This window comes from Phyllobates terribilis, unplaced genomic scaffold (genome assembly GCF_046119375.1).
Source record: "Phyllobates terribilis strain yellow unplaced genomic scaffold, ASM4611937v1 Scaffold_7__3_contigs__length_470593459, whole genome shotgun sequence".
In the NCBI taxonomy this organism is placed as follows: domain Eukaryota; kingdom Metazoa; phylum Chordata; class Amphibia; order Anura; family Dendrobatidae; genus Phyllobates; species Phyllobates terribilis.
In genome coordinates, this window is record NW_027362767.1 from 79320331 (window position 1) to 79346931 (window position 26601).

Consider the following 26601-nt stretch of genomic DNA (forward strand, 5'->3'; position numbering starts at 1 on the left):
CTATCATCTACTACCATCATATTGGACTTATCCCAATTAATCTCTGATCCCGATAGTGTCCCGAACGTTTAAAAATATTTATTGTCCCTACCAGAGACTCCCCAGAGTCTTCCAAGAAAAGCAGAACATCATCCGCATATAGAGCGATGCCAAAAAATGTTTAGTGTGCACAATAATTTTTTTTGTTAACTTTCACTACAAATTTTGTCAGTGCCAGCACTGATTAGCCATGGTAACCTAGGAGTCATCACCTACCAACGCCTGTTTGTGTTGCTGTATGGAAGCAAAAAAAACAAAAAAAAAAACGTAATGGAAGTGATTTCCAAAAAAAGATTTTATTGTTCTCACTCCTTCACTTTTGTCATTTTTTTTTCTCAGTAATTGTAGGCTTGATTTTAAAGTGCACCTTTCACCAGGTTTGGCATGTAAAACTGGACATATCATGGAATAGTGGCTGCAGAGCTGAGTTTGACGTAGTTTTTATCTTTTAATTTCTTTTCTCTATTGTGGAAATATTGGCTTGGAAAGTATAGCTTAGAATTTGACAAGTCCAAAGGGAAATTACCAGAGAGGAGTCTTTGTGGGCGTGTACTTCTTCCCCCTACATGACGCCTCTTGCTTATGATTGGTCAGTGTTATAGAGGGGGAAAAAACATGACCCTAAAAGGTCAGTTCTCCCCCCACCCATGTCTATTCAGTACCTTGTCCTTTTACTATATCCTGGTTTACATACAGCATGAGTTTTGGGTATTGGCATATATACATTAGTATGTTGTAAAATTATTTAGATGCCAAATTTTCTACTTTTACAGCCCAAATTATTTTTTCTTATTGCCAACAAATGTTAATGGAACATAGGAAGTGTACAATTTTTGTTTTTTCTCTTTAGGGACTGTGCTATTGATCCAACCTGTGTTCTTTGCATGGACTGCTTTCAGAACAGCATTCACAGAAATCACCGCTACAAGGTATATGTCACTGCTGTGTACATTACGTGGATATATAGAAAGAATTCTATGAAAAAAAAACGAATTTGTCAGTCATTGAGTAATGATCTATAACCTTACAGATGCACTCCTCAATGGGAGGGGGTTTCTGCGATTGTGGAGACACAGAAGCTTGGAAGTCTGGGCCGTACTGCAAAATTCATGAGCCGAGCGCATCCGATCAGGTGTGATGTTCATTTGATGCATATATTTGCGGTACTTATGTAAACCTAACATAATCAAATGTAAAAAAAATATATATATATATATTTTATTTAAGTCCTTCCCAAAGTACATATGTCACGTCGGTGTGGAACAGGCTTGGGAACTGAGCCAACTTTCCACATGGCAGATGCCAACTGTGTTATGGAGCCGCCATCTGCCTCTAATAGCAGCTACCGGAGTTGGCTCAGGTCGCTGTTGTTAATACCTTAAGTGCCATTTAACTTTTGCCACCTGTAAAAAGAAAGCAACAACATATATAAATTTGGTATTGCCACATCTGATCTGTGAACATATAAAATGATGAATTATGTAACCAATGTGATAAATGTTTTTTTAAAAAAAAAAAAAAAATATATATATATATATATATATATATATATATATATATATATATATATATATATATATATATATATATATATATATATATATATATATATATATATATATATATATATATATATATATATATATATATATATATATAAAAAAAAAAAAAATCTGGAGTTTTGTTTTTTTTCTTGTTTATAGCAACCCCCTCCCAAACCATTAAAAAAATAATAATTAAAAAAATATATACAATTTTTATACTTGCCCTATTATATATGCTGAAGTACATTTTTACTGTCCTTCTACCTGTTAACTGCATTACTTCTTGTATAGACCATCCTCAGTGCACCACTTACAGGGATGTCTACTTTGAACTATCCCTTTTTGTGAAGACTGTCCCCAAATATTAGGCAGAATTCAAGGTATTCCAATGTTGAAATCTTAAGCTATTTAACTATATTCTGTGATGGAATCCTACAACATATATAAAATGAAAAGCGCCACCACAGGGAAGAGGAAGTATTAGGGGTTATCCAGGACTTTAACATTGATGGCTTATCCTTAGTCATCAATGGTCTGATCGGCAGGGATGCAACATCTGGCACCTCCGCCGATTAACTGTTCCAAGTGTCGGCAGCCGGAACTACTCCGTTACGAAGGTGCACTGCACAGCTCCGTCCTCAGAATAGTGGCTGCAGCCGGGTACTGCACATCTGCCTCCCTATTGATTAAAATATAGGCAAGTTACTGCTCATTTACTTTTTCAGCTGTTCTTAATAGATTAAACTTTTTTTTTTTTCTTTTGTCTGAGACCAACTATAACTGTTGGACAGCAGGACCTGTACAATGATTGCTAATTATTTACTATTGCTTGGAATAGAAGTCAATATTTAGAATATTCTTTCAACAAAAGCTTATATATGGCTTACACCAATAATCCAGAAAGTGTATTAATGCAGTAGCCTGTAGTATAATATAGCTGAATTATTTGTCTTTCAGGATACTGGATTTCGCTTAACTGAAGAGCTTTTATCCCATACAAGGAAATTGTTACCTGTTGTCATCCAGTACATTGTGGACATGCTGATCGAGGGAAATCAGAGTCTTCCGACTTACCTTAAAACGGGGTAACACACAGATGCTTCCTGTAAAGCCCACCTGCCTTTTTAGCTTCTACTATTCCACAATATCTGGCAACTACGTAGTGTTCCCGCAACATTAATTTTATATCTAAGTTTATAATATACTTGTATACAGTGCCCTGAAAAAGTATTCATATCGACTGCCCTGGATGGGAAACGGGATCCCCTCCAGAAACAAAGAGGAAAGGGGAGAGCTAGGGAGCAGTGGAGATAAAAGGGATGTAATGTATTGGTACAACAGGGATCGAGGGATAACTAAATGTTCACACAAGCAGACAATAAATGCCATGGACATGGACACGTGGCAGCATGTGAAACTGCCGTACAGAGAGGGGGCCAAGTAATAATGTTTCTCCTTGTGGAGAGTGACAAGCCAGGCCTGGCATCTGAGTGAGGAGACTTGGAGGCCACACATGCTCCCCTGGGAAATTAAATATACAAATTGTCTCTTCAGAGAGGAACAAGACTAGAACTCTAACGCCACCTATTGGAAGCTGCGATTCTGAAAGTCAATATTGACTCTTTAACGAGCCTTGCCACATGACTTGAGATAAAAACTAAATTAGAATCTCAATTTGCCGACAGTGAAAAGTGAGATATGATCTGACTTGCATCCCCCTACATATAAACCATATACATAGAATATCTGAAAACATCTTTAGGTTTGCCCATGGCAAACAGTTCAGTCACTTCTTTCTTTATCTAAAGGTGACACATATACATTTCTTGTTTGGCAACATGTACAGCCATAACTTTCTCTCCCCCCAACTGGTGCTACACAAAACCAAGGGAAGGATAGAGCGCTTTGCAGGTGTGGGGGCTTTAACTACTATTTATATGACTGCATGTAATGAACGGAGTTGTCCTGACCAGCCTCCTTTTCCTCTGCAGCCCAGACAGGCCAGACCTTTACTACTGTGTGGTGTACAGCGATGAACACCACACCAATGATCACTTTATTTACAGTCTGCAAAGATCCTTAGGCCGTGACATGAAAGAGTCTCAGGCAATAGCCAATGCAGCCGAGAGAGAGGTCAGTGAATGGTTTATTTTACACTAGTAACATTTTAAACCTTTAGGGGTTAGGTTTTTTTTTTTTTAGTTTAGAAAAACCAATTCCTCAGCCTTAGTTAGTTTTGGCTTTTTAAAAAGACAAAGTGTTCTTTACTCACCCTCCCCAGGTTCAGCACTGAGTCTCTACATCTACTCCCAGTGTGTTACTGTCCGCTGCACTGACGTCACAGCAACAGCTCCTCAGCCAATTGGTGAGCATAGCGGGCTGTGCTGCCAACTTGGGCAGATCCGCTAAACTCAGTTATTGGCTGCAGCACTGTCTGCGTTATGTCAGCGCTACAGGCAATAACAGACTGAGAACTTGTCCTGGGGAGGGTGAGTAAGGAATTTTTTTTATCTTTTTTTCTGTGAGTGGTAGAGGCTTTCTGAAATTGGTTAATACCTTTTAATAAAAGCTTATTTAAAGCCATTACAGGCACAGACCTCATAATCGAACACTTATTGAAATATGAAATTGCCGCTTAAAGGGGTTGTCCGGAACTTTAACACTGATTGCCTATCCTTTAGGATAGATAATTCAGTGTCTGATCGGTGGCTGTGCAAAACCCGGCACCCCACCGATCAGCTGTTCTCGGTGTCGATAGCGGCCGGGACTGCTCACAGGGGCAGCTGCACAGCTCCATTGATCGAATAATGGCTACAGCCAGGTACTGCACGTCTGCCCCCTATTGATTTGAATAGGGGGCAGATGGGCCATAGCCACTATACAGTTGATGGAGATGAGCTTTGCAGTTCCAGCTGACACCGGGAATGGCTGTTCGGCAGGTTTTGCACCCCCACTAATTGGACATTGATGGCCTATCCTAAAGATAGGCCATCAGTGGTAAATTTCCTGACCACACCTTTAACCATGGGGGAAATGAAAAACATTATGCCATAATGGCTAAGATTAGGCTTCAAGACAATAACACTTATCATACATTTAAGAAAATCTATAGCTTTTTTTTTTTCCCACAATAATCATCTAGTTTGGTAAGTTAATGATCTCCAAAGATTGAGTCCTTTTAGTCTTCAAGCTGAAACTAAACATCTGAATAGTCAGATTTTAATCTTAGAGATTAGGTGCAAGGTTATAGCAGTGCTATTTCTACAGGGGTGTTATGGTTCACCACATAGTGGAAAATATTTCGTGCCAAAGTGAAACCACTTTCCTATCGTATTAGGAGCGTTATGCGGGGTGCCAGCCCTCACCTTCAAAAGCCAGAAAGTGTGGAAACCTGTCGGGCAACCTCTCAGAAGTACTATAGCTCTGTGATGGGTTTTAGACTCTCCATTTCTGAAAGTTGGTGACTAAGAGCAAAATTCTTCCTGGATAAAGCTTCTGATCAAATCTCACTGCCATACGAGCATGAGTGATGGGTCGGAGCCATTTGTCTCTACTGTCCCAATGTGCCATAGAGCAGAGAACTTACTGATGTTAGAGCCTTTACTGCGAAGCACTGTTTTTTGACTTTCAAGTAGTTGACTGGCAAGTTGGGAAATGGGGAACTGAGGAATCTAATAAAACTCCTGTAACGGAAGTTAATGGAGTCGTTGTAAGGGGGTTATTAACCATTGGAGATATTTACATCTTGATTTAATGTACCCAAAAGTTTTGAGGAGTAACGTTTAGTACATCCTCAGAGATTTATCCATATAATATGCCACCGCTATGCAATGGGGAGTAGGTGTAATTGGTGAAACTTCGTCTTATTGCTAAAACAAAGTGCTAGCGGCAGTCAGATGGTGCTGGGTGACCATGACTTCTGCCATCTCTGTCCCAGCCTTTTTCAGGTGCCAACGTTGACAGCCGCTATAGTCAGTAGGAGACTGATGTGTACCGAACTAATCCAGTGCTAGAAAGCCACAAATGTCTTTCGATTATGAACAGTCCCTTTTAATGTGGAAAACACAAATAATATCTTTTCAACCTCTTGAAACAGGGCCGTACAACTGTTAAAGAAGGCACTTTGGAAGAATGTCAAAAAATTGCACAAAATATCAAGGTAATCCTTGTTTTACAGCTAACAAACTTTTTTTATTTATTATCCTTGCTTATATATAGATATGTATGTGTCAACATATTCTGCATTGCTTTCCTAGTATGTTTAGTTTTTTGTTTTTTTTTGGACTGTTGGAGGAAATCAGAGTTACCTGGAGGACACCCAGACGTAGCATTGCTAGGTTTGCCATGTGTTCTAGAACTTATTTATAAGCCGCCATTACAGTCGGTCAATCTGTTCTCGACGTACATTTGGTAGGTTAACAAGAAGTAATCTAGAAGTAAAGTTCAGCTAGCTGGGACTGTGGCTGCAGGATCAGACTATGTGGGATTCATTTGTAGTCTGCAACCATGGACATAGAAGTCTGTATAGGAGCTGGAGAAAAAAGCAGAAGGCCGTTTTTGATCCTTTTATTGTAGATGCATTGCAGCAGTAAAGGATAATTCTTGATATTTCAAACTCTAATTGTGCAATATAAGTCATCTGTCATTTATTATATAGATGAATAAACCAAACATAACTTAAATGGAACCTGTCAAACTTTTCTGCTCCCCCCCAGTCGATACCTTTTATGACCGGTGAGAAATCGCGTTTCAAAGCTCTGTATACTTGTCTGGAAGTGCTTTTTTGTGGATGCACTTACAGCTCTGCATCCTCAGGCTTTTATTCACGAACTAGCAGCACCCTCCTTTTGTTGATTTATAGGTCCGTGGCCAGAGAACCAGATCAACCAACCTGTCAATCAGCCAGGGTAGGGTGGAGCTAGCTGGGGGGGGGGCGGGGAGAGTGAGGAGCTGTAAGTGCATCATTACCCCCAGTGTTGGACAGGGGTGCTAAGGTCACACCAAAGACATTCATTCTGGGAGTCCGCTTCAATGGAATATTTCCTGACCTGTCTTCACAAATTTGCTTATGCTTCTATATTATAATAATAATTATTAATAATCTGGGAAGTTTTGTTAAATACAAATTTATTCTCTTGTCTCCAGCTTCCCTTGGTAAATAAGGAGTAAAGTGAAGTGCAACACCACACAAACAATGGGCTATACAGTGTTAATAACTGTCCCATAAATTCTCCACCTATTGCATGATGGATCCTACAGAGTATAGCCTGGCATTGAACACCTTACAGCCCCATGCCTAAATAACATTGTCTTGCTCAAATAACCATTCTGGGTCGGGAGATAAAAACTGCTGTTAGCGGTTGCTCGTGCCTGATGTGCCATTAAATACAGTGTAATGAGTCTTTTAGATGCATCTCTGTAAGGTTCACATGAATACCACCCAACTGGGGAACCCTATGGTTTTGAAGGTTGTCTCCACATTGACCTTCAGGAGCACCCTGCTCCCTGTATTTCGGGGAGTAGTACATTAACCTTGGAAGTAGAGACAGTCCCCAAGACTTACTGATTCTTTGTTTTATTCTACTGTCACTGTTGTTTTATATCTGTTTTGTTTTTTTTAATCTCAGGTATTTTCTGAAAGTGTTTCTCCTCGAGCTTTACGTGTTGAAGTTCTTAATTTTCTGGTAATTGCGCATCAAACGTCTGCCCGTAGTCTTGGAATCTGGTTAAACAAGCTTTTGGCCTATTCAAGTAAGTTCTCCCTGTTAAGTTTATTCTTTTTGTGCTATGTTTTAGAGTTCTTTGAAACCATAAGAAGGGCTTTGATGTAAAGTCAAAAAATAGATTAGAAATCCTTGCCACTCGTATTACTTAGCAATGTAACTTTTCATCATTTCTCCATTCAATCTTTAGTGTAATCTGTTCATTAATTTAATATATATAATGATAAATCTAGTAATAATCGGTCTTCTGATTTATAGGTGACTTTCGTCAGATCTTCTGTCAAATGTGCTTAGAGCCACAAATTAGCACTTTAAAGGAACAGTGCCATGTTAGTTCATTTATCCTCTATGATGCCAGACTTCATACAGGTCAGTACCTTGTTTGTAGTCACTGCCATTGATGTGCTGGGAATACAATGACTGCAGACTTCAGCCCCCAGCCTGGACAACCCATTTAAATAGAACTCTTCTTTTTAGGATTCAGAAAAGTGGTCCATGATCTGATCTTTAGTAGTTTCTTCAAGGAGATGGATTTCAAGAAATTGTTTGCCATTGAGTTTGTGAAGGTAAATGCTAAATCTTCTGGGTTTTTTTTTATATACTTTTCATGCCCAATTCATTATTGCAATTCCACCCTCTTCTTTTTTTTTTTTTCTAGTTATTGTTGTTTTTCGTTCTCTCCTAATTCTATTTCTTTTTTTTTTTCTGCGGCTTTTCTAAGGTCCATTATGTGTTTTTTTGTTTTATGTTCTTTGTGCGTGAGGTTTGGGGTTTCCAGATGTTTTCGCCTGATTCATAAATTTCGACACCTTTTGCCCCATTTATCAAAATGTGCAAAGTCGCAATCCAGGTCAAATACTAGTAAAGACCAGTATGTTTTATTTTGCGCAAAATACGAATACCACAATGCAAAAATAAAATGAAATAAACGGACTTAAAAAAAATAAATAAAACCCGTAAATGATGAATTTGGCCCTTTTAACTTTCCAGCTTGCTGTTTTTCAAAACCCTTTGTGTTTTTCAACAATTTTTTTTTTTTATTTCAGAACTGTAATCTCATCAGTTAATGAGCTTCCATTTCTTAACGATTAAATGGGTGGGAGGGGGGGGGGTGGTAAGTATGGTGCCGGGGTCCTGATCGAGCGGGGGGAGGGACGGGAGGGGAGGGGCGTCACACTTGTCCTCGGGAGATAAGCGGCCGTAGCCGCTTATCTTCCGACGATAGCCGCATGTAGGTCAGCGGCGCCTGCGGTCGGGGGACTTATGCTGCGAGCAGCCGGCAGCATCTCCCGGCTGCATCGCCGCTGACCTCCGTGCCACACATGAGCCGCTAATGGCCGCCATGTTTTTCTGAAATGCCGCGGCCGGACCAATCAGCGACCCGGGATCAGACAGACGAGGGGGTACCCAAGAGAAACTGTCAGTCTTCTGGAGGACGGGGCGTTTGCAGTACGGGCTTTCGCCACTAGGTGAAAGTTGGCAGAACCCATCTTGGTCTGTATGCCAGCAACGTTGGGAAGGTTGCGTCTGACTACACTGATGTTTGTTTCTCTAGTTGTTGAATCTTTTGCCTATTTTGTGTTGGCTGATTCATATGAAAATGTGTGGTTATGAAGTTTTGTTTCTTTTTGGGAAGGGTGTGAGCAGGCCAGGCACGAGTTTTGCTGCAGCTCTTTTAATGCCCAATTCCTCTGCTAAAATTCACTGACTGGAACTCTCTGAAATCCCAGTCAACTCCACGAGTTCATCAATGGTCCGATGCCAATCTTCCAGAATGGCTTGATGAATTTGGGTCACATTTTTCATCAGTTCAGGTGGTTGATTGTAATAAAACAAATGTAAAAATAAGCGAAAAATTGAGCAACTTGTTGGGGAATAGAGACTGTAGCCAAACCCAGACATCTCTGATGTCATTTGGCTGGCATAGTAGCCTGGAAGGCTTTTTATAGTTTACACTACACTAGGTCCAAATTCCATAAAAATCTAGGACTTAAAGGGATTGGGGGGACAAGGTTTCATATATTTATTTTTTTAAATTGTTGCAAATCGATAAAAAAAAATTAATGTATTACGCTGACATGCGCAACTTCCTTGTTCAGTGCTCCTTGAGACAGTCAAGACGTAATAATATTTTTATTTTTTAGTGTTATAAGAAGGTTCAGAAGGAATACATGGATGATGACCGAGACAGAAACATCTCAGTTACAGCATTTTCGGTGCAGGTGTTCACTGTTCCCACCCTGGTATGTAGATACAGCTGGTTATAACACTTTTATATTTTTTTTCTTTCCTTTTACATAAGTAAATTAAGTGCAAACCTGCATATATTTAATGGCATTCATTGAAACCTCTTACTAATGTCACGGCATAGCACTGGCACTGCACATGTACATTGTGGGAGATCTTTGTGGCTATTACAGAAAGTCTGAATTATTTCTTTGCTTATACCTTGCATGCAGGATCTGTATATTGTTACTTTACTAGATTCAGAAAAGGTAGTCTGTTTTTTTTTTTTTGTTTGTTTGTTTTTTCCTGATACAGCCCCGTTCTTATTCTCAGGCAATGTCTGGTATTGTTGCGCTATTTGTTGGATTTGGGTGGAATAGCAAAGTTAAAGGGTTGTCCACTACTTCAACAACCGCTTTGTAAACAGAGTAGTTCCACTTATAAAATAACAAATGCGCCGTTCCCACAATGTCCATGCCATGCATCATGTCATTAGCTGCAGGACTCGCGTGGCAAAACAATCAGTGGCTGTTCTTCGGCTGCTAAACTCTTGAGTCATCCGTTTGTTCGAGGTTTGGATGAAGGAAGTTAGCGCAGCCCACTAGTTCTCACTGATTGTTGTGCCATGTGATCCCTGCAGCCAGTGTCATGAGAGCCCTGGGAGACCCAGAGCCAACATCGCTGGCATGGGAGGGGAGTATCTGTTATTTACTACATTATTCAAATAGGGGTATCCTAGTAGTAGACAGCCTCACTTCTTATTACTTGGTGTGCATTTATTTGCACATGCCATTACAGTGGCCACGACAGTGTTCTGTGGCTTTTGCCCAGGAGTGGGGGGTATTGTCTTTCACCTGCTGGCTTCCACAGCATTTTTATTGATTAGCCAGCCTGGCGCAACATGATCGTTGTGGCGTGATGTCATGCCAGGCTCGCTAATGAAAAGTGCTGCGAATTTTGTCAGGGGAGAGGCTGTACTCCTGTGCATAGGCCACTGAACACTGCCGTGTCTAATTTACTGCAGGACACATCGAATTGCACCAACTCTACTTTTTTGTGTCAATCATGGATGTGTTTGTCTTTTGTGGAAAATTCTATTACTCCTTTTCTGGGTAGTGGAAGAGGGTCAACTCCTAACTCCCTAATGGGGGTATATACAATTGCTTTTGCTGACTCGGACAAATCCTTAATATAGTAAATCTGCAATGTAGTAGGAGAAATAACAACAATCCTTACAAGATATTTTCTTCCAGGCTCGAATGCTTATTGAAGAACAAAATGTTATCAAAGTCATCACGGAGACCCTGTTGGACGTCCTTCCTGAGTATCTAGATCCAGAAAATAAGTTTAATTTTCAGGGTTACAGGCAGGATAGGTTCTGCAGAGTGTACGCCATCATCTTCGACTTCAAGTAGGTTTTTATATTTGTCACTTGCCTATTAACTTTTGAGGCTGAAAAAGTTCATTGAATCATTTCTCTCCATCCTTGGGAAGCATTTTGTAATTTACATGGACATTTGTGTGGTTTTGTAAATACAATGCATTACTTATCTTGGCCTTATCCTAAGTTACAGCCTGTATTATGGCAATTTATCATCCACAGCTGCATTCATAATTCTACTAGCTGCTAATCTGAAATCGCTCTGCTCTTTTGAGTTCTACGCAGAATTGCAAGTTTTTATTTTGGGCACCATTCAGTAGTCTAGGGTAGAAGTAACCTTTTTGAAATGAAGTTACAGCAGGATTGTAGATCATTTTTCTACAGCAGAGATTTTGTAAGTCCTTGTGTCCAGCTGAACGATCTGCAAAAAAATGTTTAAAATGTGTCACCGCTCCTGCTCGGTTCTGACAGCTTTCTGCCTTTTATGGCCTTTTCCATTAGTGTTGGCAATAGCAAGAAACTGGAGATGTACATATTTCCACAGTATCGATAAAGGAGAAAGCATATTAAGTCTTAGGGAGGGCAGAGAAAACAAGGTGTAGAAAAAGAAGGCGCACAGAGGAAATAAGTTCAGTATACATGCTGTTTACAAATAAAGTGAAGACTGCAGTACTCTTTGTAACCACACAGCCTCACTGCGCACTTGCGGGAATATAGCGCGTGCGCAATGAAGCTGGTAATCACACAGCCTCACTGCGCAGGCAGCCGGACATGTACAAATGCACCTGCGCCCCCCAAAATAATAGTTCTCGCCGGGAGTAATATTCAAATACATGGGTGGTGCCAGCACTGACTGAATTCTGCACCCAACCATGACTTAATGAGAGAATCACACCCCTATGACTGAATGAGCAGGTAGGATCTAAGTATATTAAAGGTTATAAAATCATTATACTACCACCGATTTTCATGAAAAAAGCTTGTTAGTGATGCACATTGCATCACTAACAACGCTATGGGGGCAGTGTAGATAGTAGCTAGGACGTGACAGGTTCCCTTTAATCAGTTACTCTACCCACCTAACATATCTAGAGCGTTTGGAGCATCCAAACATGGTCCTTGCCCAAAATACCGAGATGTGTGCAGGGAGGGAATTCACTTTCCAGCGTTGCTCCTGGCCTTGAAGACTTCAACAGGACCACTTCTTCATTTTTTTTTTTTATTTATTTATTTTTTTATTTAAGTCCCTGGCTTAATCGAGGCCTACTTCCGTTAAACCACGCCTTTGCATCCCGGCCAGCTAATAGCATGTCCTGGCTTTTTTTTTCCCCACTCTTTCCTCGTGGCCCGTCTCCAGTGCAGCAGCCTACCTCCAGCGTTGTTCTTCCTAGCCTATCCAGTTTCAGCCGTGCATTTTCGGCTCCTCCTCTCTGGCGCCCTTTCTCCATTGTCTTCATCAGTTGCATCTTCCTGAATCTTCCCACTTTGCAGTTATCAAATCACGGTTTCCAGCGCTGCAGTCTCCGTTTCTGTTCTTCTGGGGTAATTTCTTCATCTGGTTCTGTGTCTCTTCAGATACGGGTAGGATCTGCAACTGTACGCACACGGACCTTCCATCACCAGCACCACACCTTGAACTCTCTTTAACTACATGTCTAAGATAAGGACCTCTCTATTCTTCCTGTAAAAAGAAGCGATCTACAGATCAACGGGCGGCCCTCTGCTCAGACTGCAGTAACAATACAATGCAGGCTCCGGAGGAGCCCCCCACTGCCTAAAAGGATAGCGTGCCCTCTCCTACCAAGTGAGCTGCAGCCTTATCTGAATCGGTTGCCAACCTAACCAAAGTCTCACAATCCTTGATGTTCATCATAGAGCTCCTGCCCATACCATCAGCTGCCTGTGGAGTACCGATCATCCCTAGGGCCAAATCTAAGTCTCCCTCAAATCTGGTCCACCATAGCAGGACACACTGGAGAACCAAGGAGCAGATATATACAAGCTAGTCCTCTAGATCTCCATCTCCTTCCACCTCCTCTAGGATGGCATCCGTTTCCCAGGCATCTTCTCCAGAACGTCAGACTGTTCAGGAATCTGACCTGCGCTCTGAATCTGATTCTGATCTGGACTGTGACCAGATGTCAACTCCAGGACATGGACAGTCTCGTCCTTGCTGTAAATCAGACCCTAAACTTCAAGGGTGAGGACCTCTACAGAGCAGTCTGTATCCTTCAAATAAGTGAAACGCCCTTTGTGGAGTTTTTCAAATTGCAAGGAGTTTGACGAGATATTCTCCACGGAATGGGAATTCCCAGAAACGCTTTTTTTATAGGAAAAAGCGTTGGGATATTCTATATCCCTTTTTGTTATCATCTTTATTAAACTCTGGTCGGACCCTCCAGCGGTAGAATACATACATACATACACCTTTTGTCTTGTTTATCCTCGATCACTACTCTCTCCCTCCCTGACTGGGGTTCTCTCAAGGACCCCTCTGACGGGCTTGTTGAGTCTGTGTCAATCTATTTTTGAGGCTTCTGGTATGGCACACTGTTTATCCTTTGCCGCCACCTGGGTGTCAAAGGTGGCCTCCTCTTGGGCTGAACCCCTTCATTTTTCCTCCGGCTACAAAATAGAATCTTCTCTCCCTCGAAACCGTTTTTTCAGATCTCAGCCACCAAAGAAAAACTCCCTATCTTTCGTGTTTTTAAAGGCAATTGCCTCCATGCGCCAATCATTCGTTGTTGTATTCCCCCCCCCTTATGTTTCTAGTTAAACCTATTTGTAGTTCCAAAAGACTGATTCGTCAATCCTATTCTGGATCTATAACGACTGGACAGGCGTGTCCGCCTTCGCCACTTTAGGATGGGATCTCTACTCAGTGGTAGCTTCTATGGAACCCAGGGAGTTCAATTGGTCGGTAGACATCCAGGAAGCTTACTTCACATTACTATCTTTCCAGGTCACCAGAAATTTCTCTGATTCACTGTTCAGGACTCCCATTACCAGTTTACAGTCTTTCCTTTTGGCCTAGCCACCACTCCCAGGGTCTTTACAAAGGGCATGGCCACAGTCATGGCTATACGCCACACCAGAGGATTGTATCCATTCCTTATCTGGACAAGATTCTTATCAAGGCACTATCTTACGAAGACTGTGTTGCAAAAGTCTACACCTCACGCTAGACATCTTGTCCCTTCTCAGATGGATCATTAACAGATTGAAGTAGTCTCTGATCCCAGCCAAACGCCTAGATTCCGAAGTATGGATTTCGACAACGTTCACGCAAGGGCCTTTCTTCCCAAGGAAAAAGTCTCTACCCCCACACCCTCCTTCTAATTCCCAAGCTCCTCAAGAAGATGAAGTCGGAGGGTGTTCTAGTCATCCTAATATCTCCAGACTGGTCCAGAAGAACCTGGTACGTGGAAATCTATCTTCTTGCATCCATCCCCTGGAGGCTCCTAGTTCGACCAGACCTTCTTTCCTAGAGTACCCTCTTCCACCAGAATTCAGTTTCTCAGTATAACAGCATGGCTCTTGAAAGCCACACAGGGTTCTCCGACCAAGTTATTCAGACCATGATCGAAGTGAGAAATCAGTCTTCCTCCCTCATATAACCTCACACTTGGAAAGCCTTTTTTTGATTGTGCAATGCCAATCAGGTCGCCCCACTGTCCTTTTTCTCTTCCCTCCCTCCTGGCATGCCTGGAGACTGGTTTGTCGGTCAGCTCTCCATCCTTACTATCCTCTTCTAGAAAAACTTGGCCTCTTGCTCTAAGTCAAGACTTTTCGGTAGGGTGTGGCTCACTCCATCCCTCCCTGCCTCCCCTGTAGCTGTGGGATCTTTATTTGATCTGGCTTGTCCTTCAGGGTGCACACTTAGAATTATCCTGAATAGGTTCATTCTCCTAGAAGGTTTCGCTCCTTGTAGCAATCACCTCCATCAGATGTATCCTAACTTGCAACTCTCTCCTGTCATTCGTTTTCCTTGAATTCCATGAGAACAAAGTGGTCCTACGTCCGGTTTCATCCATCTCAATGTGGACATCATCCTTCCTTCGGTCTACCGCTCATCCTCTGGAGCGGTCTTTATAAACTGGATCTTGTCAGAACTTTGTGTCTTTACAGTTCCAGGACAGCATCTTTTAGATGTTTGGCTTATCTTTTCACGATTCCTGAAGGTTCTTGTAGAAGTCTCTGCTTCCAAGGCTACTATTTTCCGGTGGATTCATTCTACCATCCTGGAAGCGTACTGAGTGAGGGAAAGACTGCCCACACCAGGGGTCAGTGCTCACTCCACACGTGCAGGGGGGGCTTCCTAGGCAGTTAGCCACCAGGCCTTTTGTATTGCAGCTCTGCAAGGCCACCACCTTGTCCTTCGGTCCATACCTCTTTCCAGGTTCTACAGAGTTCACACCTATGCAGGAGTTACCGTAATTTTTATTTTCTGCCTAGTATCAGCAGATGGTTTCCTTTCTCTCTGAGAGATTTTACAGAGAGTACCCAAAACCCTGTTTTTCTTTTCGTTTTTAAAGCTGTTCATAGCCTTTAAATTCAGTGCATCTTTTTTAAAATTGTGACATTTGCTTGCATTATTGATATTGTCTATTTATGATCTATATTAATTCTGTGTTAAATTTTCCATTTGCTTTTTTAGGTATATTCTCATTAGTAAACCTACTTCATGGACAGAAAAACTAAAAGAAAAGTTTGTTGAGGGATTCAACTCTTTATTACGTGTTTTGTCCTGTATGCAGGTAATCTTCACAACTTCTTACTAATCAAAGAAAAGCTATGTGAACCTTTGCAATGTTTTTTTTCTTTCTTCCCATTTAATGGAAATAACTCAGTTTTGCTGGTCTTGGTGCTCCACAATTTTATGCATACAACTGCTATGTAGACCTGTCTGCACTAGCTGCAGCTGCTGTCCAAAGAAACACTCAGTACCTATGTAATTTATTTAAAGGGAATCTGTCAGTAGGATGAACCCTCCTAAGCCGTCTATATGGGCACGTAGGTCATTGGAAGCTGAATAAAATGATACCTTGATATCTGCAATCCGATGTCTTATTTCAGAGCAATCCAGTTTTTGTTTTTTCCTTTATTCGTAAATAAGTTAAGATCTATTGGCCGGACATTGATCTTTGAGAATCTGCCTCCAGAGCTTGTTATGAATGAAAGGTGGTGTTGCCAGTGTGCGACATGTAGATCAGGAGAACAGACTGGTTGCACCTCCTTTCATTTATAGTGAGAAAACCTTTCTGATTGCTGGTGGCCTGACCACTGGCTCCCCAAGTGATCAGGAGAAATGAGGTTCTTAACCCCTTTCCAACATGTGCCGTACTATTACGACACGTCGGGTCTCTCCCTTTGGTGCGTGCTCCGGCGCTGAGCCCACACCTTTCCGGGGGACATAACAGCTGATCTGTATAGCTGTCATGTGCCCCTAACAGCCATGGGTGGAATCAATCTGACAGCGGCATTTAACTCGCGCTTATCAGAAGCGCATCACGAACCCTGCCTGTCGGCGCCTGGGTTGGCATGATAACCCGGGGTCTGCAGGAGACCCCTGCAGTTGTCATTGCCAGGATGCTATGAGCGTCGGTCATAGCAAGTGAGCATTTTTGCTACACACAGGCGATTTGATAATCGCCTGTGTGTAGCAGTGGCGATTAGACAATCAGGTTCATTTTTATTTATCTACTGACACGTAATGACCTGGCGAATCATAATGGCAGGTCTGTTTTTAGTGTTTTAGTGAACATGGTAAAAAAAAAAAAAACAACTGTGGAATTGCACTTATTTTTTTGGATTTTTTTTTTCCCGTTTTCCAGTACATGATATGGTAAAATCAATGGCGTCATTCAAAAGTACAACTTGTCCCGCAAAAAATAAACCCTCACATGGCCAATCCATTCATTTTAATGGGAGTGCCGTAGATCAGCTGGGCTGTCGCTTGTGCTCCCATAATGAATGCAGTTTTGATTGGCCACCGCTTCATTCACATCGGGCTCTTCTTAGTACCCTGTTCTTGGAATTGCTGAGGGCCCCAGTGGTCAAAACCTCAGCAATTAAAAAGTTTATCAAACTTGATTACCACTTAAAAGTTCAAATAGAAAAATCTTGATTTAAAAAGTTTGTGCCCTAGATTTACACTTGCAATTAACTGTATTAAAAACACTCTAATCAACTTTGTTTAAGCATCTTTTGCAGATCTCTTAATAATTAAGACTGTGATAACGCCTATTGGCCAGCCTTGCTCTGTAAATCTGTCAGCACAGGTTTTTTTAACGCCGTATGTACATATCTGATGATGTCCAAAAGGTTGCTTTCATGTTGTTGTATTTGTTTTCGAGGGCATGGAGGCGATAAGTAGAATGATAGGACAGCACGTTGAGAGGGAGTCTGATTGGGAGGCTGCCGTGGCCATGCATATGCAGCTGAAGAACGTACTGATATTACTCCAGGAGTGGTGTGCCAGCAATGTAAGAACCTTTCCTGGGATCTTCAATTTGTGATATTTACCGTATATCTTTGCCTTTTTTTTTTTTTTTTTTTTTTTAATGCGAACTGGAGCCATGAGTGTCATTTTCTGAAACCAGAAAACCCCTCTAAGCTCTGTTTTGTATGTATTATTTTCATTCCTTCTATTGTGTAGGATTAATTTTTGGACACTTGGTGAGCATGACGATTTTATTTTGCTCCTCTATTAAAGGATGATGTGTTGCTGACTACCTACAAGGATTGTCACCGCGTCGTCCTCGGCTGCGTTAAACCAGTGACGTTTCACCAAAGGACACTAGTACAGATGTGTGGTCATTCTTATCACAGTTACCCATTTAAGGTGTCCAGGGATCCGGTCAGCATTCATCTGCCCCTATCTCGAATGTTGGCAGGTGGGCATCATATATTTTGATATTCTCAGTGAAGATGGTGCATTTTTTTTTTTTTTTTTTTTTTTTTTTTTTTTTTATAATAAATGAATTACAGGGATAGACGAGTTTCTTGTAGCATAAAATTAAAATACTGCATTTTTCGGACTATAAGACGCAGCCCAGGTTTAGAAGGTAGAAAATGGGCAAAACATTTTTCCTACTAATTAAAACTTGATGGCTGTGTAAATTCGATGGGTCATTATCACTAATTTTAATGCAGTAGGGTGTATTATAAAAGCACAGCTCTGCTACATATACCTATTTTTTAGACGCACTCTTTCACTCTTTACCACATCTTGTCGTTCCTTCAAGGTGTGTGACTTGAAAGGTCCTGGGGGGGTAGTTGGGTGCAAGGTCCATCAGTTGCACGGGATGTGTAACCTCTGTGCAGGTCCTGGTAGCTTCTTTTCCTGCCATACACCGATCACACAGATCAGTGTGGGGCAAGATGAGAGACAGCCGTTCTCTCTGATTAGCAAGGATGCGGTATCAGCATTCTCACTCGACTCTGCCTCTGGACTATATAGGATGCGCGCACTTTTTTTTTTTTGTCTATCTTGCTTAAAGTGTCTTATAGTCCACACTATATGCTACTGTTATCAAAATATTTGCAACTTATTTGTTTTGCATCCATACGATCAATATTCAGTTTTGCGTCTGATTTTTAACACCTGATCTTTGAGGGCTAAAGTATTGATGGCCTATCTAACCTCCTGGACTTAATCAGTGGCTCTGCTGTGCCTGGTACTGCAGTACAGCTCGTCGCTAAATCACTGATTTCAGGAATAATACACTAATGGGCTGTCCGGGGAGGATTCCTAACGATCATAGAAGAGGGTAAATGCTACAGTACCTGACAGATAAAGTTGACTTTCAGGGTTGAGTCCTATTCCCTAAAGAGATAGACCATGAGGTGTGTTTTTTTTTTTTTTTTTTTTTTTTATTGCAAAGAAAGCCCCATTAATTTGCAAATTGAGCCGTATGGCATAGTTATCAAGCTGTCAACGGCTATTAACATTTCACTTTCATGTGTTGCAGGTCTGCATTCACAAATGAGTAAAACGGGTCTCCTCACAAAACTGCCAGAGCTCATTTCTCCTGTGAGTAGCAACCTTTAATTTTTATTTTATTTTTTATTAGTTTTGGCTTTGTAACTTTAATGATGAAGTGAATTCTGTATTACTCTGTCGCCTCATTGGGGGACACAGGACCTTGGGTGCTATGCTGCTGTCCACTAGGAGGCGACACTATGCATAATCTGAAAAAGATTAACAGTGGCTCCTCCTCTGCAGTATACACCTCTGGACGGCATCAGCCATCTTCAGTTTTTGATTGGTGTCGCAAGGAGGCACACCTAAAGATTTTTACTCCATTTTTTTCCAATTTTTATTTTTCCGACGGAATTACAGATGAAGATAAGTGGGTCTCCTGTGAGACTCCTGGCATGGCTCCTTCCTCTGCCCCCTTTTATGGGGTGCACAGTTGAAGTCGAGACGTCTCCTTACCATGTCGCTTCTTCCCCAGCCCCTCGGGTGCTGGTCCGAAGTCGAGATCCCCCTCCTTCCCCAATTCCTTTTGGTCTCTGGGTTGAGGTCGAGGCGAGGATAACAGCCCCCTGATGGTGACAGCAGCACCCTCCCTAATCCCCCCTCTGGGGGGTATTAGGTAGAGACACCTCAGGTAGGGCCTGTGCAGGCAGCAATCTGCAGCTCCCAGTAGCTGACACTCTGCACAGATTTCCAGGAATCCCAGCCCTGCTGCAGACTCCTGTTGGGGCCGGGGGAGAGTGCAGGCAGACAAGGCATACAGAGATACAGGCCTTCCCAGCCTGTCTCTCTGCTGGCACCAGCGCTATGGTGCCTCAGGGGGACCCTTTAAGGGCCCCCCTTACACTGATACCCCCACCGCCATCTCTGCCATTAAAACCGAGGGGGGGGGGGGGGTCTGGTTCAGATCCGGCACCTCCCCCAGACTACCGTGCCGGCCTGGAGCCCTTTTGGGCATCGGTTCATAAATTTACACCCTCTCTCCGCCCCCCACCTGGCCCGCCCCCGATGACGAATATGACACTATACAGTGTCATATATAAGGGGCGGAGATGAACTGAAAGGACCTTTTTTTTTCAGCCCTCCGCCCACCACCTTCTCCACACTCTGGCGGCCATTATCTGCTGAAGGATCATTAACCCTGCAGTTACCGGTCGGCAGCCAATCTCCGGGGGGCACAGGATTGTGGATCTACGGCGTTGGATTTAAGAGGCACACTGGTGGGGTAAGATCACAGCTGGAGTCTCTCACTCGGCTGTGAATTCTAGAAGCTTCTCTGCATTGCTGGCCCCCTCTGCATAGCCACCCCTGTATACTATGCCGGGCTCAAGGTCCAAAAGAACCAGGCAGGATTGCTATTATGCACTCTGTACAGCCTGCACTCCCTAGTGGCAGCACGTATCCACACTGCCAGGACTGCATGCAGACTGCTTTCCCAGAGCCCCATGAAGCCTCTGCCAATAATTCGGTGCCTAATACCACACCGGAATGGGTCACTCAGATGTCACAATCTGATGCAGTCTATAGATAACCTCACATCCACATTGCTTCAGGCTCTGCAGAGCCATGCCTCGGCTATGAGCACTACTCTGCAAAGGGAGAGTTCCACTCGGGGACATGATGGCACGGGCACATCCACGTCTAGGTCGGGACGCAAGCGGACCCACAGGTCACATTAGTCTGCGTCATCCCCTTCCAGTGAGAGATGCCGTACTCCCAGCTTATCTAGACCTTCCCCTAACAGGGACAGACAATGTAGATCCCCACAGCCATCCCTGACCAGAGAAGGCCTCCGCTCCTGTTCTCCCAGCAGGAGACGCCTTAGTGATGCACAGGATTCGGAAGACATCTGTGATTCCGACTCGGACAAGGAAACCGAAGGGTCCCTAATCCCTATCCCCCTGGCAATACAGTGCTAGTTGATGATCTAATCTCATCCATCGGGTGCTGGACATCTCCGACCAACCCCCTGGAGACACCAGGACATAAAATTTCCTTTGAAGAAGTCCTGAAACCGCCTAAGGTCTTCTTTAACCACCCAGAGTTTAAAGCGATCCTTAAAAAGCAGTTCTCACAACCTGAGAAAGTTTACTAATCGCAAATATCTGGAGGCGTGGTACCCCTTCCCACAGGAGGTCACCAAACAATGGACAGATCCACCTGAAGTGGATCCCCCAGTCTCCAGACTAGCAGCACAGACACTCCTTTCACTGCCAGATAGCTCGACCCTCAGGGACCCAGCAGACCGGCAGGTGGAACGCATGGCTCATTCAATTTTCGAGGCTGCAGGGGCCTCCCTGGCTCCCGCGTTCGCCTCAGTTTGGGCTGCCAAAGCCATCTTGGCCTAGGCACAAAATTTACAAACTGGCCTACAAGCATCTATCCCTGAACTGTCAGACCAAGCGGCACCAATAGCAGTTGTAGCAGATTACATACTCCATGCAGCTCTGGATTCTGCAAGGGGTGCAGCGGGGATAGCATCAAACGCCATCACGATTCGGCGTATCCTCTGGCTGCGCGAATGGAAAGCAGATGCAGCTTCAAAGTAGTCCCTCACACACCTCCCATACCTCAGTGGTCAGCTTTTTGGTGAACAGTTGGACACAATGATATCCAACGCCACCGGGGGTAAGAGTACCTCTCCCCCCAACTGAAGCCCAAACATACTTACAAAAAGCGCAATCAAGCACAATTCCGATCCTTTTGGAACTCTTCCGGCTGGTCCGTCTCGCGACCTGCACAAAATAACCGCGCTCCACGCAGGGACAACTCGTGGTCGACGCAAAAATCGGACAAGACCTGGCAATCAAGGGCAGGCCAGTCAAAATGTAAAGGAGGAAAATTTCAGATTTCCTCCTCATCATGACTCACGGACTCCGGAAGACACTCCACCTGTAGGCGGCCGTCTTTCGCTCTTTCACCAAGTCTGGCTGCCTATTACAGAAGACATGTGGGTCAGGGAACTAGTGTCTTCAGGATACAAGATGGAGTTCACTTCCAACCCGCCAAACAACAGATTCTTTCTGTCTGTTCCCCCAAAACCGCTAGCCAAGGCTCTTGCCTTCCACCACGTGGTCTCCTCGCTTCTTCAAGCAGGAGTCATAGTACCGGTCCCCACGGCCGAGCACTTCCAAGGGTTCTACTCACATTTATTCGTAGTCCCCAAGAAAGGAGGCGGCGTACGGCCCATACTGGACCTAAAACAGCTCAACAAATATGTACGGGTATGTCCTTTTCGCATGGAGTCCCTTCGATCTGTCATTGTGTCCATGGAGAAAGGACAATTCCTCGCCTCCATAGATATTCAAGACGCATACCTGCATATACCAATTGTGCCTGCCCATCAGATTTCTCAGGTTCGCAATCGACCAGGAACACTACCAGTTCGTGGCTTTCCCGTTCGGACTCGCCACTGCTCCCAGAGTGTTTACCAAAGGCATGGCAGCCACCATGGACGTCCTGCACTCCAGAGGCATAATAGTCGTTCCATATCTGGACGATCTCCTCGTCAAGGCTTCCACCTTCATGGACTGCGAACTCAGCGTCTCAATCACAATCGACATCCTAAGTCGCCTGGGCTGGTTAGTCAACATCCAAAAGTCATCACCAACCCAGAGTCAGTCTCTGACCTTCCTGGGAATGTTATTCAACACCCTCAAGGGTCTAGTTCTCCTTCCCAAGGACAAGGCACTGTCTCTCCGTTTAGGAGTCCGCACCCTACTTCTCAAACCCCCTCGTTCTCTATTTGCCATGAGAGTCCTTGACAGGATGGTGGCGGAAATAGAAGCGGTCCCATTTGCCCAGCTTCACCTCAGGCCTCTGCAGCTAGCCATCCTCAAGTCATGGGACAGGAACCCTTTTTCTCTCGACAGGGAGTTTCAGTTGACGTCGTCAACCAGGAGGTCCCTGCATTGGTGGCCCAAACCAACCTCACTAACAAAGGGGAAATCCTTTCTCACGGGTCAATGGAAGGTTCTGACCACCGACGAGAGCCTGACTGGTTGGGGTGCTGTACACCTACACCACAGAGCACAAGGCAAGTGGTCCCCAGCAGAAGCGACCATGACCATCAACATCTTGGAAATTCGTGCCATTTTCCTGGTGTTGAGAGCCTTCCATCACTTACTGGCAGCCTCTCACATCCGCGTACAGTCGGACAATGCCACGGCTGTGGCATATGTAAATCACCAAGGGGGGACCCGCAGTGCCCAGGCGATGCGAGAAGTGACACACATTCTCCACTGGGCAGAAGACACAGGTTCGGTTCTCTGCGGTCCACATTCCGGGTGTGGACAACTGGGAAGCAGACTTCCTCAGCCAGCAAGGAATAGACTCCGGGATGGAGAGACCACTCTCCTAAGTTTTTCACCAGATCTGCCATCGCTGGGGGACTCCGAACGTGGAACTAATGGCATCCCACTTCAATGCCAAGGTCTCCAACTTCATGGCCAGAACACATGACCTGCGGTCGCTAGGAGCGGACGCCCTGGTTCAGGACTGGACCCAGTTCCAGCTCCTGTACATTTTTCCACCTCTCCCCCTGATATCCAGAGTGGTGAGGAAGATCAAGCAAGAAGGAGTTCCAACCATCCTAATTGCACCAGACTGCCCCAGACGTACGTGGTACGCCGACATCGTGCAGCTCACAGCAGATGTCCCCTGGCGTCTTCCTGACCGCCCAGATCTTCTGTCACAAGGCCCGTTTTACCACCAGAACTCAGGGGCCCTCAATTTGACGGCATGGCCATTGAAACCTGGGTTTTAACCCAGTCAGGGTTCTCTCCTGACGTCATTGCAACCATCATCAGCGCTCGAAAGCCAACCTCTACAAAGATTTTTTACCTTACCTGGTGCGAATCTCGTGGCCAGACCCCTTATTGATTTTCTCCAATTGGGTCTGGAATCCAGACTGTCCCTGACCTCCCTTAAGAGCCAGGTGTCAGCTCTGTGCTTTTTCAGAGGTGCATTGCTAACAAGCCGCAAGTAAGCACATTTCTTCAGGGGGTTTCCCGATTGGTTCCCCCCTACAGACGACCACTAGAAACGTGGGATCTCAACCTGGTGCTGACAGCATTGCAGGAAACACCTTTTGAACCCCTTAGGGAAGTCTCACTCCGCCTTCTATCCCAGAAAGTGGTTTTCCTAGTAGCAATCACCTCGCTACGCAGGGTGTCTGAACTCACTGCACTCTCCTGCAGACGACCCTTCCTGGCTTTTTACCAGGACAAGGTAGTTCTCCGTACTGTTCCATCCTTCCTTCCGAAGGTTGTGTCCAACTTCCACCTCAATGAGGAAATTTCACTGCCATCCCTCTGTCCGGTCCCGGTTCATAGAGTGGAGAAGGCTCTCCATTCGCTTGATCTGGTCAGGGCACTGCGTATCTATGTGTCTAGGACTGCGCCCTTCTGGAAGTCTGATTCTCTTTTCCTTCTTCTGGAAGGTGGCTGCAAGGGTCTACCAGCTTCCAAAGCTACCCTTGCCAGGTGGATCAAATCCACCATACAAGAGGCCTACCGCTTCAAAAATTCTCCTATTCCAGCAGGTGTTACGGCACACTCTACACGTGCGGTAGGTCCCTCCTGGGCCATTCGGCACCAGGCCTCGGCACAAGTGTGTAAGGCAGCCACCTGGACTAGCCTACACACGTTTACAAAACACTACAACGTTCATACCCAGTCCTTAGCAGACGCGAGCCTGGGCAGACGTGTTCTGCAGGCGGCGGTGCCCCAATTATAGGGGCCTGTCTACACAATATTCGTCCATTGCTTCCCACCCAGGGACTGCTTTGGGACGTCCCAAGGTCCTGTGTCCCCCAATGAGGCGACAGATTAAAGGAGATTTTTGTGTACTCACCGTAAAATCTTTCTCTTAGCCTCTAATTGGGGGACACAGTTCCGGGCCGTTATGTTGAGTTCTCATATTGTTTTTTTGAGCTCGTACATAGTTGCCGCCTTATAGGCATGGTTATGTTATCCATGTTGCGTTCCTCCTACTGCTTTTGCACAAAACTGAACATGGCTGACGCCGTCCAGGGGTGTATACTGCAGAGGAGGAGCCACAGTTAATCTTTTTCAGATTATGCATAGTGTCGCCTCCTAGTGGACAGCAGCATAGCACCCATGGTCCTGTGTCCCCCAATTAGAGGCTAAGAGAGATTTTACGGTGAGTACACAAAAATCTCCTTTTTACTGTCCATGTATAACTGCACCTATTGGGGGTCAGCTGAAACGGGAATACTTTATTTCTCCTCATTACGAAATTGTATAGATCGGATGCCTGACCGCCACTCCATTCATTCTCTATAGTGCTTCCAGAAAAAGCACAGCGCAGCTCTCAGCAGCCCCATAGGGAATAAGTGGAGTCGTGGTCGAGCAGGCATACTGCTGCTCCATTCTGCTGACTGGTGTGGGTCCCAGTGGCCGAACCCCCAACAAATTTAAGTTAACTAAACCATCCTATGGATACATGATGGTCTGTTTTTACTGAACAACCCCTTTTTTAAAGTACTCGTACATACAAATTGGGGCAAAGTCTTAAAACTAGACTATTTGGAGACTGTAGGATTATGACCGGTGTATGGAGGTGTGCCAACTCTCCCTTGGGAGCAATTTTTTGGGGAAAAGTATGATCAGGCTTGTTTTGATTTCAACATGCTTAATCCTGTAAACACGAGATCAAGCAAGATGTCTGACAATTTCTTATTCCCCTCTCCATTAAAGGGAATCTGTCAGGAAATTTTTGATATGTAATCAAAGAGCAGCATAATGTGGAGGCAGAGAGCCTGATTCCAGGGTTGTCACTTGCTCCTCAGCCTTCTGTAGTTTCAATACAATCAGTGTTTTATCAGCAGGAGACAAACTAGTTGTCACATGCCAAGCTGTCCAGCTTATCTGTGTAACCCCACCCCGTTCATTGATTGGTAGCTTCTTGCGTGCCTGGTCAGCAAGCTGCCATTCAAGGGTGTGGGCGGGATTATATACAGCTCGGCATTCTGAGCACTGCTACTTCTACAGGAGAGACAACAGGGATTCTATCAAAACTGCAGGTAGCAGTCTTGTAAGTGATACGCCGCTGGAATCTGGTTCTCTGCCCCTATATCATGTTGCTTTCTGATACCATAGCAAAAACCTGCTGACTGACTCCCTTTAAAAACACATGTATGGCCATCTAACAATTATAGATGGTATTATTCTTTTAAATGTTGTGATCTGCTTGTGCAATGATAACATAAAGTTTATGTATTGCTCAGAATGACTTCCAGGTGGAACTGCTCATTGAAAGTCCATTGCAATGTTTGGTGCTTGCTGGTCAAGTAGCTGCTGAGATGTGGAAGAGAAACGGCCTCACAATCGTAAGCCAGGTATAACAAAAAAATCTCATGGATCATTCATCTAATCACCCTAAAGCAAGGGTTTTAGACTAAAATGGGGTCTTGGGTCACTTAAAAAAAAATACCGTTAAGGCAAGCTTCACGTTCTTAACTCTTAGCTGGTGCTACATGGCAACTTTGTCTGCGACAGAGATAAAGCCCCCCCTCCCCATTCTGCACCCCTGAATGCAGATATGCTTCGCACCATTAATATACGACTAGCCACTGTGCAACCCACCATTCAATGCTCCCTACCTGATGATGCGTACTGCCATTTATGCCAAAAGAAGACTGAGGGCGATTTGGCCATGGGCCCTGCTGCCGACTCCCTATAATCT

The 26601-nt window shown here is 44.1% G+C and overlaps 1 protein-coding gene across 3 annotated transcripts in view; it reads left to right on the forward strand.

Moving 5' to 3' along the window:
• Positions 1 to 26601, forward strand: part of UBR1 (ubiquitin protein ligase E3 component n-recognin 1) — a 117378-nt gene that overhangs the window by 15475 nt on the left and 75302 nt on the right. For all 3 annotated transcript variants that reach the window (XM_073638850.1, XM_073638848.1, XM_073638849.1), the window contains exons 3-17: positions 890 to 968; positions 1070 to 1171; positions 2541 to 2668; positions 3575 to 3716; positions 5680 to 5742; positions 7211 to 7334; positions 7565 to 7675; positions 7784 to 7872; positions 9451 to 9549; positions 10786 to 10943; positions 15571 to 15670; positions 17270 to 17398; positions 17629 to 17809; positions 18887 to 18948; positions 26144 to 26254. In XM_073638850.1, coding sequence (XP_073494951.1) covers positions 890 to 968; positions 1070 to 1171; positions 2541 to 2668; positions 3575 to 3716; positions 5680 to 5742; positions 7211 to 7334; positions 7565 to 7675; positions 7784 to 7872; positions 9451 to 9549; positions 10786 to 10943; positions 15571 to 15670; positions 17270 to 17398; positions 17629 to 17809; positions 18887 to 18948; positions 26144 to 26254 — 1678 coding nt within the window. The remainder of the gene's footprint in view (positions 1 to 889; positions 969 to 1069; positions 1172 to 2540; positions 2669 to 3574; positions 3717 to 5679; positions 5743 to 7210; positions 7335 to 7564; positions 7676 to 7783; positions 7873 to 9450; positions 9550 to 10785; positions 10944 to 15570; positions 15671 to 17269; positions 17399 to 17628; positions 17810 to 18886; positions 18949 to 26143; positions 26255 to 26601) is intronic.